This window comes from Saccopteryx leptura, chromosome 12 (genome assembly GCF_036850995.1).
Source record: "Saccopteryx leptura isolate mSacLep1 chromosome 12, mSacLep1_pri_phased_curated, whole genome shotgun sequence".
Classification (NCBI taxonomy): Eukaryota; Metazoa; Chordata; class Mammalia; order Chiroptera; family Emballonuridae; genus Saccopteryx; species Saccopteryx leptura.
Window position 1 is genome coordinate 16,706,643 of NC_089514.1, and position 15,028 is coordinate 16,721,670.

Below are 15,028 nucleotides of genomic sequence, written 5' to 3' on the forward strand. Positions count from 1 at the left end.
TTCTATGGCACAGTTCCTGGGGGTTGTCAGCAGACTCCGGGGGTAGCTGCCCTGATGAGCTACAGTGGTTGGCACTGTGGATTTGGTTGTAAAGCCAAAGTCCTTAAAATATTTTCATTTGTGTGCGGATGTGGGGTGAGTGGTAACTGAGGAGTCTAGCTGTAGGGGAACGTGACTGGGGACACAGGCCCAGGAGGTGTCCCGGATTTCCCCAAGGCAGGCCCGATCCTCATGCCCTTACTGTGAGCTCCTGGCCTTTCTCCGCCCAGCCCCATGTGTGCGCAGGGAGCGTGGAGCTGGGAAATCCCTACTCTTGGGCCAGGATGAACGGGGTTTTCTTTCCCACAGGAACTTGGAGTGGCGGTTGGGTTGGCACTACTTCTGGCATTCAGCCCAGTGCTGCACGTGAGGCAGAATCTAGAGTAAGGTGCCCGAGTTGGCCTGGGGACCTGATCACCAGCACTGAATTTGTAGGGACCTTTAAAATATATGAACTATATTTTAGTATAAGGTGTTGTATGGTGCTATGAGTCTAGTTTTTTCAGTATAGAGAAAAATAAAGAAAAATCCCACCACCCAGATAATCCCAATGATGTTTTCAAACAATGATATGTGTGACTTGGAAATTCAGAAAGGTACAAAATGAAATGGGAAGCACCCCTCCCCTGCTGACACACCTTCCCTCCACCAGTGTAAGCACTGTTGAGTTTCTGTGTTTCCCTGTGTGCACTGCCAGGTGTGTATGTTCAGGTTTATGCTACAGGCATACTGTTTGGCATTTGTACACTGTGTTCTGGTATTAGGGTTTTAGGAGTAGGAATTTGAGTCAGAGCTGTTTTCAGGGCTAACAGAATCCATCTTTGGAGGCTAGTCCTTGAATAAAAGGAAACAGTTTTTAAAAATTAACTTCTATCCAAATACATTTTAATGTTTCTTTACCCCCTCTATTCATGCATTGCTAGAATGTAGGCTAATGGTCAGCCAGTTTTAAACTTTACCTGGCATAATGTTTCCTATATGGTAGTAAATGTTTAATGAACAATATTGTCTTTTTACCAAGTCCAGGTTTCTTACCCTGATTTCATGACCTTTCTTTTTTTAATTTACAGCACAGAAGAGATTCCCTTGAAGATTTTAGCCCATAATAACTTTGTAGGCCGGCTTATTGGTAAGGAAGGAAGAAATCTTAAAAAAATTGAGCAAGACACAGATACTAAAATCACGATATCACCGTAAGTGCTGCCTTGCTTTTTTTTTTTTTTTAATTAGAAAAATTTCAAACGCTGTTTAAGCTGCAGGTTATATATTAAGCAGAGCTTGTCCCATCTGACAGCTTGAGCCGGCCTGCACCGCCATATGTACATGTTGTTCTTAAACTCGGTCTGCTGTCTACGTTTCCAACCCATACTGAAAGCATTGTCTGTTCCCACTATGAGGCAGGGGGCACGAAAATCTTTGTATTAATATTTCCTAGCTGAAGTTTTGGTCAAGTTTTCTGACATGTACTCCCGGAATGGGTATACAGAACCCAGTTTATTCTTCATTGCTGTGTAAGAAATGAGTCCAGCAATTGATAAGACAATAGTAAATGTTTATTGGTCACCTAGTTTCATGGGTCACGAATCCAGGAGCAGCTTCATTGGCTGGTTCTGCCCAGGTCCCTTAGTCGCTGTCACATCAGCACTGGCTGTTGGTGTGAGGCCTCAGTCCCCACCACTGGGCCTGTCCACAGGGCTGCCTGGGGATCCGAGCAACAGCCCTTGTCTCCGAGTGCTCCAAGAGAGCAAGACCGAAGCGGGGGTGTCTTGTTATACAGCCTCGGGGGCCTAATCATTTTTCTGATGTTCCCGCGAGAGCCGCGTTCATGCGGGGGAGGATTGCACATCAGCGGAGAGGGCGCTTGTTCCGGAAGAGCCCGTGGCCAGCACACTGCGGCTGCAAACGGGTTGGAATAGTGGGAGAGGGTTCCTTTCTCTGAGAGTGACTTTCCTCGTTTCTACCCCAGTACCCCTCTCCCTTCCCCCCAAATAAAGCGGGGAGACAGGCGAACTAAGGAGGAATTGAAGCACAGACTGTGCGTGTAGCAGGGAGTTTTCACAGGAGGTGGTAAGGGAATAGGGAAGTCCTGCTTGACTGTAAAGGAAGAAAAACACAAAGTGGTAAATTCAGTAAATGAGCCTACCCCTGTCTTGAGGTTTATGCTCAGAAAGGTGAGGGTTTTAAGTTAAAAAAATCTTAAAAGCTATTCTAGAAGCAGCTATTTAAAAACCTAATAGAAAAGCTTGGCTGAGCAAGACGGGTTGAAACTGGAGACTTCTTTAAGCTGAGACAGTGTGGAGATGTTCGTTCACATTTTTAGCAAGTTGCAGAAAAAAAAATATCCCATTCATCTGTCTCAAGTTTAGCTTAAGGTGTTCTGCTAGTAATGAAAATGAGCGTTTGAACTCTAGGACTGTGAAGGGCTGTCCCACTGTTCCACATCCTTTTGAGCTGTGTGCTTAGTCTTGTTTTCCATGCCAGTACCTCCCACCGCGTTCCCTCCTAGGGCTTAGGTGGTCTTGGATGTTCTCTGAGTGGTTTTGAAACTTCAGCAGGATCTGGGTCAACCAGGGAGTTTCTGACTATTTATTGCTGCTACATTCTAGTTTTTTAGTTGTCTAAGTGGTCATCCAGGGATGATTTTTAAAATTTAGTCAAGGTGGATTAAAAAAAAAAGCCCATAAAAATTTTTTTTTTTTTAAAAAAGAGAGAAGATGGATTGATTTACATTAGTTCCTCCAGGCCTCTTTGATCTAAATTCTAAAAGGACTGGTGGAAAGGGAGTTTACATACACGCGTTCTCGTTCGCCTTTTTGGAACACTTCCATGCTATTCCTTGCTTGGTGACCCAGAAAACAGAACTGTGTGAGAATGCCCGTGATGCCTAGAACGGGTCAGTGCAGACTGGGAACATACTGACGAGAGGTGTGTGCTCCTGGCTCTCGGTTTCTGCTGGCACTGCTCCCCTCCAGTAATCCCAGTTCACTGTGCAGCTGTGAGAAAGGGGTCAGCTGTAAGTGGTCAAGAAGTACACTGTGTTTAAACATGGTCTTAATTGAGCTGTGCACACCTGATTTTTTTTTTTTTTTTTTTTTTGAGGTGAGGGAAGTGTTTTCTCTCCTGTAGCTTTACCATTCTTGGATTCACTTCCTTTGGAGCTTACTCATTTTTCATCATGTCCAACGACCCACTTTTACATATTGCCAGCCACTGTGGCTGGGCTTTCACTGCCACCTGCAGCCGAACTGTGGCTGCCTTGCTCCTATAACTCCCGTTCTCTCCTTCCCTCGTTTTCGATGCGCAGACTGCAGGAGCTGACGCTGTACAACCCGGAGCGCACCATCACGGTGAGAGGCAGCGTGGACACCTGTGCCAGAGCCGAGGAGGCGATCATGAAGAAAATCAGGGAGTCCTATGAAAACGACATTGCTTCCATGAATGTCAGTTTCAGTATGAAGGGCGCATCTTTATGAAGTTAGAAGACATTTTCAATTGCATTAATACTGATTTCTTAAATAGTGTCACATTAGATGTAGGTTCACTGATTTTAGCACCATAAGGAGCACCTCCCTTTAAAAGGTTAATATCTCCTGCACAGTATTAATATAAGGGAGATTAGTATAGTAGGAATTTGGGCTTTAAATTTGGGCTTTAAAGCCAGGTGTGTAAACTGGCTTTGAGTCCCAGCTCACCCATTTATTAAAGCTGCAGCTCTGTTCTTTGGATAACTTATTTGATCTTTCTGAGCATCAGTTTCTTCATCTGTGAAATGGGGCTGCTACATAGCATGCCTATGAGAATTACAGTAGGTAACAGTGCATGTTAAAACTCATTATGAATACTAATTTAAAACTTGGTTACTTGGAGATAAAAGTGAATAATCTGTGTCGTGCAACAACAGCAGTGAATTGCTGACTTTCCTTGATGGAATGATGCTGAAAATATAACGTTTGTAAAGTTCATCTTGCATATTCAAGTAAATGAATGGAAAAAATTTCCTCATTTGGGCCTGTCATCTGAAAACATTATACCTAAAAGGAGATAGAAAAATGACATTACCTTTGTGAGCTTAGAATGCTAATCATTTCAGCCCACTTGACTTGCCTGCCTGCCTTCACATTATGACGGCTTATCCACGTTTCAGTTAATTGTGGATCAGTCCAATTCCAGGGATTCTCAAGTATGTTCAAATCTCAACCCTTATAAAATTCATCCAAAACTAAATCCCCTTGCTGGATCCTGGATCCTGGATCACTCCAAAGATAAGTTTAGTAGTTGTAGTTACATGCGGATGGGACCCAATTTCCAAAGAGCTTGACTTTGTTTTAGGCTTTTAAACCCATGACTGTCAAATTTTATCCAGAAGTAAAGTTCTCTTAATAGCTGTTTTTCTGTTACCTGGTTTGCATTTCAGTGCAAATCTTGTTTGCTTGCTTCTTCAACTAATGCATGGTTTTCTGTCCATATTTACTGTGTGCTCACAGTATAGGGTCCATATTTGCCTGAGCACTGTGAGCTGCTTGCAAAGGACAGGAAGCCTGTGTTCCCTGCTTTGAGAAACTCCGTATGGCTTCAGATCAAGGAGGCGGCCAACAAGCCCACAGATTTTAAAATACCAAGAAATATAAACAGATATAAACTAGAGACTCAAGTGTGGTCACAGGAAACTGCTTTGTTCTCAAATTTGTGTCAAATGGTTTTTTTTAACTAGACGAGAGGTCACAATCTAAATACAGGTATTGTCACTTATAAATGCTCACTCTTACTCTTTTAATTATAAAATGAAGGGACCTTTTTATCATTGCAGCTCCAAGCACATTTAATTCCTGGATTAAATCTGAATGCCTTGGGTCTGTTCCCACCCACATCAGGGATGCCGCCCCCCACCTCAGGGCCCCCGTCAGCTGTGACTCCTCCTTACCCACAGTTTGAGGTAAGATGTACATGGCTTTCTTTGTGATTGTGCAGGACACAGACTTTGTTGCCTTCAAGTAGTGTAATGTGAGATGTTCTTTGGGGAAAAGTCTTTTTTTTGGGGGGTGACAGGGACAGTCAGACGGGACGAGAGAGAGATGAGAAGCATCAATTCTTCGTTGCGGACTTTAGTTCACTGATTGCTTTCTCATATGTGCCTTGACGGGGGGGGGGGGGGGGGGGCGCTACAGCAGTCCTAGTGACCCCTTGCTCAAACCAGATGAGCCCGTGCTCGAGCTGGCAACTTCAGGGTTTCAAACCTGGGGCCTCTGCATCCCAGTCCACTGCGCCACCACCTGGTCAGGCAGGGGAAAATCTTAATATAATACTTGGTTCTCAGGCCATCTAGAATTAGAGTCAGCGCATGCTTCCTGGTTCTTGTTTTTAGGTTTTTGTTGTTGTTGCGCATTGCAACACCTTAATTGTTCATTGATTGCTTTCTCATACGTGCCTTGACCATGGGCCTTCAGCAGACTGAGAAACCCCTTGCTGGAGCCAGCGACCTTGGGCTCAAGATGGTGAGCTTTTTTGCACAAACCAGATGAGCTTGCGCTCAAGCTTGCAACCTCGGGGTCTCGAACCTGGGTCTTCCGCATCCCAGTCCGACGCTTTATCCACTGCGCCACTGCCTGGTCTCCTGGTTCTTGTTGATAGAATGTTCTTACCTACCCCTTTGTAGATACAACAGTTATTACTTTTGCTGCTTCAGGGCAAAATTTTCAACATGTGCTTTCAACTGTCAAAAGTTGAGACTTTGGGTAGGGAGAAAGAGGTTACTTATTTTTAAATATTGAAGAAAAGGATTTTTAAAAGGTTTCTATCATCTGTAAATTCACAAACTGCTTTGAATGGTCAGTGAAGACTGAACCTTTTTTTCCCATTTTGTTTGTGCTTTTATATGAACTCAGATAGTTTTGTGCACGTTTGTGTGCATATGCACACAATAAATAAATAGCATTTATTTATTTATTTATTTTGTAAACACATTATTAAGAAATAAACCTCTTAAAAAACAGCGTTTTTCTCTGAGGCCAGTGGTAATATGAGAATATCTGCAGCACAGTAGGCGCCTTATCCAGTAATTCTTTTTGAAAGTAGCTCATAAGTCGTCTATGTTATCAGTGATAATTGGGAGTAGACAGTCATGTGAAATAAAATTGATAATGTAGGATCTTCCTTCATGGCTTTGTTTCACCTCTTACCTTCCTGTTTGGCTCTCTTACCACGTGTTTTGAGTGGTAGCTCCTGTGCCATAGTGTCTGGGTGGCACAGGTTGGGGGGTTCCATTTCCACGCTGCCTAGAATGTGTGTCACGTGCCACTGGAATCCTAAAGAGAAACCGTACTCATCTCTTGAAGAAGGGGAATCCCTTTGCCTGTCCCTGAAAGCACCACACTGCTGGGTGTGCTTAGGTCTGTCCTCTTATTTGGCTGTGTGTTCCTGCCTCTGTCAGCAGCATTTGCCTTTTCCCCTGGACTCACCAGCCACTCCAGTGGGTTTGGGCTTGGAAACCATGTGACAAAGCCCACTGCTCTGACGCTCTGACGACAGGCCTCAGAATCCCAGCTCCATATCAAGTGTGAGCAGATTCATGATGCCTCCAACAAAGCTTTCCACCCTAGCTAAAGGTGAGGGGAGGGAGATGGTGTGCTGGCACCTTCTCGCTAAAGGGGGCAGGTGGAAGGGGCCCTGGAGCTGAGAGCCCAGGTCTTCTAGCCCGCTCTGCCCTGGGTTGTGTCACCACAGGCCAGACTCCTCTCTGGTTTTGTTTTCTCACCTGCACAACAAAGAACTGAACTATATGAATAATCTCTAAAAAAATTTTTTCAGGTCAAACAGTTCTCGTTTTTAAATAATAATAGAACAAGTTTGAGAAGTGAGTAAAAGTGAACATAAAATAGGAATTTGAGAGTATATGGACTTAAAACCTCTTAATATGTCTCCTAGTATCTTTATAGGTGCATTTGTCATATGACTGAGGTTAGAGCAGATGTGTCCTTGACAGTTCTGTGTAAAATGACATTTATTGAAAGCTACCAAGAGCTGATTTAGAGTAACTGTGCCATTGACACTCTCTTCTAACCTCCATTCCTGCAAGCTGCCCTAACCTAGCTTTCTCTAGGCAAGCCACTTCCCTGTTCATTTCCCAGTTTGTAAACCAAGGTGTCACTTTAACTCCTTTCTCTCCACTTGCTGCATGTCATGTTTCAGTCAGTAAAGCCTTACTAACAAGCATTTTGTAACATTCTTTGACATCTTCTACACTGAAGTGGATACTTGAGTATCAGAAATCCCTCAATTGAATTGCTAGGTATTCACTTTTTAAATATTCATATAAAAGAATATGAATAGTCTCTGGTTTTAGTCAACTTTCTGATTTAATGTGTATTGAGTTCCTGTTAGAAAAATTCAGAGATCATATTTAGAAATTATATTTCTGAAGCACTTTTATAATTTTAAATGTTTGAGTGACTTAAACAAGTAACAGTTTGTTAGATGAATGGGAGGAGGTCAGTGATCTTTAATGAAAGTGAGCCAATAGTAGATGTAAGGATACATCACTGGCAGTAGTAGTCTTTGGTTCTTAGATTTCAAAGCAAAAACAAGTAGGTGTAATTAGAAGCAGCTAATGACAGTAAAAGGTGCAGAAGCTGCTAGGAGGAAAGGTAGAAACTCTTCAAGAGGACTGGAGCTCAGAGCCCCTACTGGCCTGGTGGTTTCAAGGGCAGGAAGAAGACATTCTCATTCTTAAAGGGTTAAAATGGGGACAGTCTTAGCAATCCATGTTCTCTGCAGAATTCCAGTGGACATTTATTCAACATGTATCCCAGGCAGTGATAAAATGGAATTCCCAACTTGAAACCAGACGTTTCCCTGTACTGGTGTATGAGGTACTACCTAAAACATTAAAAATGCTTGAGAAAGGCAAATCTGTCACCTACCTAGCTGGAAAGTTGGACGAATTGTGTATATGTTGCTTGTGTCTGCTGAAGGTGGGTGTGATCACGTGACTTTTCTATAGATTTTAACCTACTGCTAACTTTATCTCTCTGTTCATACTGGACCTCAAAGAATGAGTCAGGAATTATACATAGAACTTAAAAGTGGAAAGGAGATGTATTTTTGTGATTACCTTTTTCTTCAAAATGGAAGCAATCTTTGCTTTTGTGGGTTTTAAAAATAGGTGCTCACAGTTGCCTTCTCCACTCACAGTACATCTTATCTTGGATATTTGGTGTATGTTTTTACAAACTTTGTGATTATAGGTGATTATTAATGAGGACATTCACCTTGACGTTAGCTGCCGCTCTAAGGAAATTGGGCAGAATTCCATTTAACATTGTCTGTGCTGAAATGTCCCCAGTTATGCCAGTCAAGTTGCTTGTCCCTCTGTATCTTTTCAATAAAGAATCCAGTCAAGAATCATGCATTGCATTTAGTTGTCATGTCTTTGTCTTTTTTTTTTTTTTGACAGAGGTCAGAGAAAGGGACAGACAGGAAGGGAGAGAGATGAGAAGCATCAGTTCTTCGTTGCAGCACATTAGTTGTTCAGGGATTGCTTTCTTATATTTGCCTTGACCGGGGGGCTACAGACCAAGTGACCCCTTGCTCAAGTCAGCGAATTTGGGCTTAAGCTGGCGACTTCAGGGCCTTGAACCTGGGTCCTCCGTGTCCCAGTCCAACGCTCTATCCACTGTGCCACCACCTGGTCAGGCTAGTTGTCTCTTTTTGAACTAGTACTGTATCCCCTTCCCCGCCCCCTTCTTCCTTTTTATGGTATTGAAAAATCCAGGCTAATGGTTTTATAGACTGTGCCCTAATTTGGGTTTGATTGCCTATCTCAGATCATACATTTTATTGGGGCAGGAATATCTGCTCACATAGGGAAGCAAAAGATGTCAACGTGTTTCATTATTGGTCAGAAGTTTGATCATATGATGAAGACCAGGTCCTTCGATATCTCCATTATAAAACTCTTTCTCAACTATGATTAAGAAGTTATTGGCCCTGGCCAGTGGCTCAGTGGTAGAGCGTTGGCCTGGCGTGCAGGAGTCCCGGGTTTGATTCCCGGCCAGGGCACAGAGGAGAAGCGCCCATCTGTTTCTCCACCCCTCCCCCTCTCCTTCCTCTCTCTCTCTCTCCCCCCCTCCCACAGCCAAGGCTCCATTGGAGCAAAGTTGGCCCGGGTGCTGAGGATGGCTCCATGGCCTCTGCCTCAGCTGCTTGAATGGCTCTGGTTGCAACAGAGCATCACCCCCTGGTGGGCATGCCGGGTGGATCCCGGTCGGGCGCATGCGGGAGTCTGTCTGACTGCCTCCCCGTTTCCAACTTCAGAAAAATACAAAAAAAAAAAGTTATCAATAGTACTTTGAGACTGAGTATCTTGCTCCCAGCAGTGTTACACCTAGTGGGTTTACTACCCACTGCTGACATTTGCCCAAATCATGTATTGCTTTTTCTTCTTTTACAATCTCTGTCAAAATACAGCTTTCTTTGCTTCATATTTTAAGGGGGGAATATTTTGTTAGTTACAGTAGCATTTCTACTCCCCCACACCTGGGGCAGGGCTGGGAATGAGACCCAGGCATCATTATTTTGGAAAACTCCATAGATGACTCCCATGTGTTGCCAAGATTAACAACATCTGTTCCGTTTCTTAACTGGTTAAGAACCTGTGCCCCACCTTGAACTTAAGTGAATCAGAATCTCAGTAGGGGCAGATGGAAGCTCAGACTTGGGGTTTTGTAAAGGTCACGAGGAGCTTTTGGTTACCCATTCGCTGTCAAGAACTACTGTTCTGCAAAGAATGTTTACTAGTCTGTGGAGGGTGCAATTAAATGTTGGAAAGAGTATCTCCTTTCAAGACTAATGTGTGGGAGACAGTATTTAGGAAAAGCATAAACACCCACTCATGTATGTCCCTCTTTCTAACTTGAGGCTTTACTTGAGTGTAGTGAGAAAACTCACCCCCCTTTCTCACCACCTGTCATTCTAACTCGTGGCAACTATCAGGCCAAAACTGTCTGTGGGATGCTGCCATATGTCTGTTTTCATGCTTCTAAATATATTTGGCATGCTATATTATCAGGATTAGGTTTGGCTGTGTTTTTGGAGTTTAAAAATGTGGTTTAAATGAATTTTCCTTTTTTTAAGAGAAGAGTTGAAGGGTAGGTAATCTGAGTAGTTTTGCGGTATCAGCTAGGGCTGGTGCTCCTATTAGCTAAGCATACCACTTCCCAGCCCAGGATGACTGCTTGGGCTCCAGCCCTTGAGTCTGACTCCAACCAGCAAGAAGGATGAATAATCAAGAATTAGGCCCTGGCCGGTTGGCTCAGTGGTAGAGCGTCGGCCTGGCGTGCAGAAGTCCCGGGTTTGATTCCCGGCCAGGGCACACAGGAGAAGTGCCCATCTGCTTCACCCCTCCCCCTCTTCTTCCTCTCTGCCCCTCTCTTTCCCTCCCGCAGCCGAGGCTCCATTGGAGCAAAGATGGCCCGGGCGCTGGGGATGGCTCCTTGGTCTCTGCCCCAGGCGCTAGAGTGGCTCTGGTCGCAACAGAGCGACGCCCCGGAGGGGCAGAGCATCGCCCCCTGGTGGGCGTGCCGGGTGGATTCCAGTCGGGCGCATGCGGGAGTCTGTCTGTCTCTCCCCGTTTCCAGCTTCAGAAAAATACAAAAAAAAAAAAAGAATTAGCAGTCATCTCATTTATGGACATTGCTTGAGGACAGCTCTTCACACTTCTACTGGTGTCATGTTTGCTAGAACATAACACCTGGTCATGTCTTCCTTCAAGGAAGCAAGGAAACGGAGTCTTTAAATAGATGGTTCCTCTGCCCCCCTTGAATCTGCAGTATTACATTAAAAGGAATCTCTCAGAGCTTGGGAAGAAGGAGGTAAGCTTTTAAGGGCCCCCCATTCCCCCCCCCAAAGGGAAATTCTCAATTCTAGAGGAGAAAATTCCGTGTTCCAATTCCACTCCCGCAGATTCATCTAATAAAGGGAGAATGCCATTCTCAGAGAACTGTATTGTCTCTGGATACCAATTAGAATACAATCTACTTCCAAATAACTGTCAGGTAACTTTCTGGTTTAATGTTTCAGAAAACAATTCTTTAACAAGTTTTTAGTATATATCTAATTTCATGGGGGAAGGGATACTTAGTTGGAGTAGCTTTGCCTTAAGTATATTAGTAAACTTTGTTCTTTTTCTAAACCCAAACTACTAATAAGTGGTCTCCACTTTTTGAAAGTTTTTTTTTTTAAGTTTTTATTGATTTTAGAAGGAGAGAAACAAACACCAATTTGCTGTCTATTTACTTATGTAGTCAGTGGTTGTTTCTTGTGCATGCCCTGACCAGGGATCAAACCTGCAGCCCTGGAGTAAGGGGACAGCACCCTAACCAACTGCGCTACCTGGCCAGTGCCTGCCTATTGTTGTTTTTTTAATAATTTTTTTTAAACTAACTTTTTAGATTTTTAAAAATTCATTTTTATTAGAAAGAAAGAGAACAGGGGTAGGAGCAGGAAGCATCAACTCCCGAATGTGCCTTGACCAGGCAAGCTCGGGGTTTTGAACCGGCGACCTCAGGGTTCCAGGTTGATGCTTTATCCACTGTGCCACCACAGGACAGGCCTGCCTATTGTTTTTAAAGGCAATAGTTAAATACATCAGGTTTTGCCCCCATCCTTTTAAAAATTTTATTTATTTATTTAGCTTACTTTTCTTACAGTCCTTTTATTCCCTTTGGCTTCACATTTCTTGTCGAAGAACCTAACATTGAAGGTCTGGGACATCTTTTAAAAGCTGGACTTAGAGAGTGAAAGGCTGACAGGTTTTGCTCTTGGCACTCTGGTGGCCCTCCTCAATGGTGGTCAGGCGTCCACAGCTGCCACTGAGAAGCTTGCTCTCCTTTAAAGCTCTCAAAGACGGGTTACTTACTAAGTTCACGTCTTTATCCTTGATGCCTGCAGGCTAACAGTAACTCTGCTTCACTTTATAGTGCCTGACACTGACAAGCAGTAGGTTTTGATGAATGTTTCAAAGAATCTGACTCTATTTTTACTATTGCTTCCTCTTTCTCCTACAGTTGTTTCATTTTCTCCGTTTTGTAATGTGAAAGTACAATGGATGCATCTTGTCTCTGGATAAATGCTTTGTTCTATTCCAGAACTTTGCCCACTCTGCCCCTACAACATGCCCTTTTTCCTGGAACCTGCCAGGTTGACTTTTCCTATAAAGCCAAAGAGTTGGTTCTTCCAACAGACAAGAAGTCTGTAGGGCCTGCCTAGCAGCTGGCTCATGCAGTACTTAACTGGCAAACTTTGAGTTTAGAAATGACAGGAAATGCTCCCTTCAGAAATGCTCAAACTGTAGGGAAGAGGCAATTGGCAGCTAGTGAGCAGAGCAAGAGCTGGAATTGGCAAACAGCAACATCCATAGCTTGACGGCACTGGCAGCTTGCTTTTGTGTTGGCAGAAGTTAGCCCAAGTGCTGCTGTCTTGATAATTTTGGTAGTGCGTTTGGAGTCTTCCCAGAAGTCTCCAAAACAACAGCATAATCTAAGAATTGCTAACTTTCCGCTTATAGAAGAGGCAAGAAAAGTAAGCAGTTCCTTAGGTCTTAGCTGGTTTAAAATGCTCTTTGAGAAACAGTCTATGACCTTGTAATGCATACTCTATGAAATTAGAAATAACACCTAAGTTAAGAACTCCATCTTTCTTTTTAACCATCCTGTTGTGCCTGGCACATAATGGACACTTCAATAATGTGCTCAATGATTAAATGAGCACACCATTAATAACGACCTTTTCAAGATAAAAAACAAATTGATATGCATAAAATAATTTTCATTGATGTTTTACATACATTTATAAGTACATGGTTGTTTTAGTTTAAAAAGGATAAACTATTAAATATTAAAGTATATGGTTACATAATACGGTTAACTGTTAAGCAATGGAACAGAGCTCTTTTCAGTATTGGTTTTGTAAACATTCAGCTAAATTGTGTGTATTATAGTAAGTGTGTACTACAAAGATTTAAAATGAATTTAGGTTGAATTGAAAAGAAACTACGAGTTGAAAGGGATTTTTGGATCAGATGACTGGTTTCACAGAGTCTCTTAGTCTTAGGATTTCTTACTATGGTTGCAGCTCTTCTGTCAGTAAATCATTTCAAAGTAAATAATTCCTTGCACACAGTTATTACCTCTAAGAGGCCTTGATTACTTGTTATGAGGGAAAAATTTCTTTGCCCTTTTTGTTGTTGTTGTGGAAGACTTCAATATTCCTTTCAGGTCATGGAGTTGAGTAAACTTAATTCCAGTTCCAGACCAAAATCCATTCAAACAAAACAAACAAAACAGAAAAACCCAGGAATATCTCTTCTGCAGCCCAAGGAAAACACTGGCGTCCTTCCAGTTCCCGGAGGCTGTTCTTGTTGGCTGGCAGGCATGTCTCCATGCCTTTGTGATGTCTTCGGTTCTGTTCCCCACAAAGTAAATACACTTAACCTTACTGTTTGCTCATTCTTGTATCTCCTCACGATAGAGGATTAGGAATTACTCATTGGCAGACTTCACCAGTTATGCAAACTTTCAGTTGAGCAGCTTTGTTCTTTTGTTTTTTCAAGCTATAACGTCAAGTCTGCCAACAAGGCCAAAGGAAGTTTTGCCGATAGGCATCTGGCAGAAATCCACTGGGAAGCAGCTTGTGTCTTGTGAATATCTTTCACCTCTGAAGGTTTAGGAAAGGGTTCATGATAGTGCAGCTGAATATTAACTTAAATGCAAAGAATGTGTAACAAAGGGTAATGTTGATGAGTTTTTCCAAGCTCCATCTTAGAGACTTAAATTCAGTTGGAAGAGGCTTATCATAAACCATTGTTCTGGCTTCAGTTTTGTCAGTAAACATGGAAGTTATCTGCTTGTCTGAGGGTCCAAATCCTGAAAACATGGCTAACTGTGCTGAACTCCATGTAAGAATGATCTGTACCACAGAGCCAGTTTAATGACTGTCAAGTGGACAGGATGTTTATGTGAGGTGCCGTGTGTTCCCAGAGGAAAATTTCCTTGAAAAGTAGTTTATGGTCAGAGAGAGGCCTGGTGGATATGGAATGGAGAAAAGAGAATTTGGCAATCAGAAATGTCTTCATTAAGCTCCATATATTTGATGACTCAACTTTTTATTAAGGTGCTACTGCCAGGAGTACACATCACTGTGTGTCAGTCCAGGGCACCACCTCCTGGGAAGCTTCGTTGGCTTTGCTCTGATGCTTTTTATGTTTGTTTGACAGGTTCTGTTGCTTCCGTTTTCATCCCACATACTGATTCTTCAGGTCTTTGCCCCTTTTTTTGAAGGTCTTTAAAGTAGCATACTCAGATAAAACAAAATAATTCAGGTAATGAAGGAATCGTGGTGTTTTTTTTTTTACTTTTCTGTGATGCGGTTATTTTATTCTAATTTAATTTACTCATCAAGGATTTCTTTAACAGAATTTTATTTACTTGTCAGGCATCTATCATGGATATAGTGATGGGGGAATCTTCATTTTAAATACAGTCTTGTCCCTCTATTGTAATACATTTAAACTTTATAACATTTACATAGCTTTTAACTCTGTAATTTGTTGACATTTTGAAGTTTAAGAAAATCGAATACAGAGGTGACATTTTACATGCAAATGCTTTCAGGATGAGATGGTAAGATCTTCTTGACCTCTTAGGATAAACTGATGTCAACTTACTGTGGTGGCTTCCCCAAAGCCATTCTGATTCTTCTGTATGCAAATGTTCCCATCCCTATGCCAACAAGAACAGCCTGATTTGTGTCCGATAAGCACTGTCCTGTGTTTCTTTCCAACAGCAATCAGAAACGGAGACCGTGCATCTGTTTATCCCAGCCTTGTCTGTCGGTGCCATTATCGGCAAGCAGGGACAGCACATCAAACAGCTTTCTCGCTTTGCAGGAGCGTCTATTAAGGTACTGTTCTGCCAACCGTGGTAGTCCTGGTGCTTTT

At 42.7% G+C, this 15,028-nt stretch overlaps 1 protein-coding gene across 2 annotated transcripts in view; it reads left to right on the top strand.

The window, feature by feature from the left end:
• The window catches only part of IGF2BP3 (insulin like growth factor 2 mRNA binding protein 3), a 110,135-nt gene that overhangs the window by 88,190 nt on the left and 6,917 nt on the right, over positions 1-15,028 (top strand). For both annotated transcript variants that reach the window (XM_066353719.1, XM_066353720.1), the window contains 4 exons: positions 1,110-1,232; positions 3,344-3,479; positions 4,847-4,972; positions 14,875-14,991. In XM_066353719.1, coding sequence (XP_066209816.1) covers positions 1,110-1,232; positions 3,344-3,479; positions 4,847-4,972; positions 14,875-14,991 — 502 coding nt within the window. The remainder of the gene's footprint in view (positions 1-1,109; positions 1,233-3,343; positions 3,480-4,846; positions 4,973-14,874; positions 14,992-15,028) is intronic.